Genomic DNA, 1703 nt, shown 5'->3' with positions numbered 1-1703 from the left:
TAATAACCGGACCTAACTCGGAAGATCGGATAGTATGAGGTTTCGTAAACCAAATGAGTATTGGAACTCACATGATATGGTCTAACAAAGCCTACATACTAAAATGAAACCTAACCTAAGTGCTTACGACCCGATATGACCCGTTTAGATAGCTTACGCTACTTTTTTTTTTTTGGGTAAAGGGTTACCCCGGTGAATCTATTAAAACAACCGCAAATAATGTTCCACACTAGTTCATATACAGGACATGCCCCATATATGTAAAACTCAAAACAAACCAAATAAAAACTATGACACCCCATAACCTAGCCTACTAGACATCAGTAGACAAGACAAAATAAACAAAAATAAAATCCTCATCCGCCATCATCAAAGATGAAATTGCCTGAAATCGGCAACCCCTTCACACGAACCAAAAAAGATCTATCCATTGAAGATTTTTGTGGAAGAGGAGCTAGCCATAGCTCTCGAAGAAGACGAATGTATACCCGAGGTCATAAATTCACTAGTTTCATTATAGGCTTCCACGACCTCCTCCTCATCTGAATCCTGCTTGTCACTCCTAGACTGCGCAACTTTCTTCTCCACTCTACCCACTGTGCTACCTCCCTGATTACCATCATCGTCCTTAAGGACATCAAAAGGGTTTGACGTTGATACCTGGTTCGGATTCCTTAAGGACGACTTTGGTTTAGGCTTGACAACTGGTCTGTAAACTAACTTAGGCTTCTGATTTTTCATATGGAGGCCTTGGTAATTAACTTTCTTTTTCTTAGCACCCACATCCTGAAAATCATCATTATTCTTTTCAGCATCTCCATTTGAAGTAACCTGAGGGTTCTTTGGGCACGAGCTATCGTCGTGACCAAACACACAGCAAGAGGCGCACCTTAAAGGCTCCCAATCATACTCAATTCTGATCTCTACCATTGAATGACCATTACCATCCAAAGATGGGATTGCAATAGTAACCCTCTTCTTTAACTCGGCTCCTGCCTGAACTTCAATAAGCGCTCTAGCATAACTGCTTCTTCCCCACGACTCAGCACACATCGTGGCAGTATATGAATCCAACATCTTAGGAATCCCAATCTTAGAAGCAACCAAGCTCAGACCATCCTCGGTAAATGCCGTTAATGGCACATCATGCATCTTGACCCAAACTGGAACAACTTTAATATCCTCTTTCTCCATCTTGATAGAGGGCGACCATTCCTTCAAAATAATCGGAACACTTCTGATCAACCAAGGACCATCCTCTAACATTTGATTCATCCTTTCCTTAGTTTTAAACTTGAAGAAAAAGAACCCGTTTGCATTCATCATTAGCCGAGACAAACCATATTTACCCCAGTTGTTTTTTTGCGAAAAAATCAACCACAGGAAATGCCAAACGTTTACCCAGAAAATAACCATACAAAGTGTTAGCATACCTATCGTTTACTTGTTGAACCGATGACAGTGGAATTACCACATCAGCCCCGTCAACTGTTTCAGTAGATTCCAGTGGCCTGAAATTCACCTTAATATTCTCGTTAGTGTTCTTAACAATGTTCGCAAAAGAAATAGGATCTGCAACCCCCGAACTTCGAGGTTTTCCTTGTGCAGCTGACAAAGTCGTTCCATTCAGCCTTGTTAATGGTGAATATCTCATATTGGGATGATCCCAACATTGTTCTGATCACTCAGCAACCAGTTTCTCC

The 1703-nt window shown here is 41.2% G+C and overlaps 1 protein-coding gene across 1 annotated transcript; it reads right to left on the bottom strand.

Moving 5' to 3' along the window:
- Positions 1 to 423: 423 nt before the first annotated feature.
- Positions 424 to 1323, bottom strand: LOC110888842. The gene has a single exon (XM_022136345.1). It carries the CDS (start codon positions 1321 to 1323, stop codon positions 424 to 426), a length of 900 nt encoding a protein of 299 aa, XP_021992037.1.
- Between the last annotated feature and the right edge of the window lie 380 nt (positions 1324 to 1703).

This window comes from Helianthus annuus, chromosome 8, assembly GCF_002127325.2.
Source record: "Helianthus annuus cultivar XRQ/B chromosome 8, HanXRQr2.0-SUNRISE, whole genome shotgun sequence".
Lineage (NCBI taxonomy): Eukaryota > Viridiplantae > Streptophyta > Magnoliopsida > Asterales > Asteraceae > Helianthus > Helianthus annuus.
Note: the sequence above shows the minus strand (reverse complement) of the source record. Positions and strands in the feature narration are given on the sequence as shown.

Bases quoted from the DNA above. Each gene is read 5' to 3' on its own strand.
- LOC110888842 (XM_022136345.1), bottom strand. From the start codon at position 1,323: ATGAATGCAAACGGGTTCTTTTTCTTCAAGTTTAAAACTAAGGAAAGG.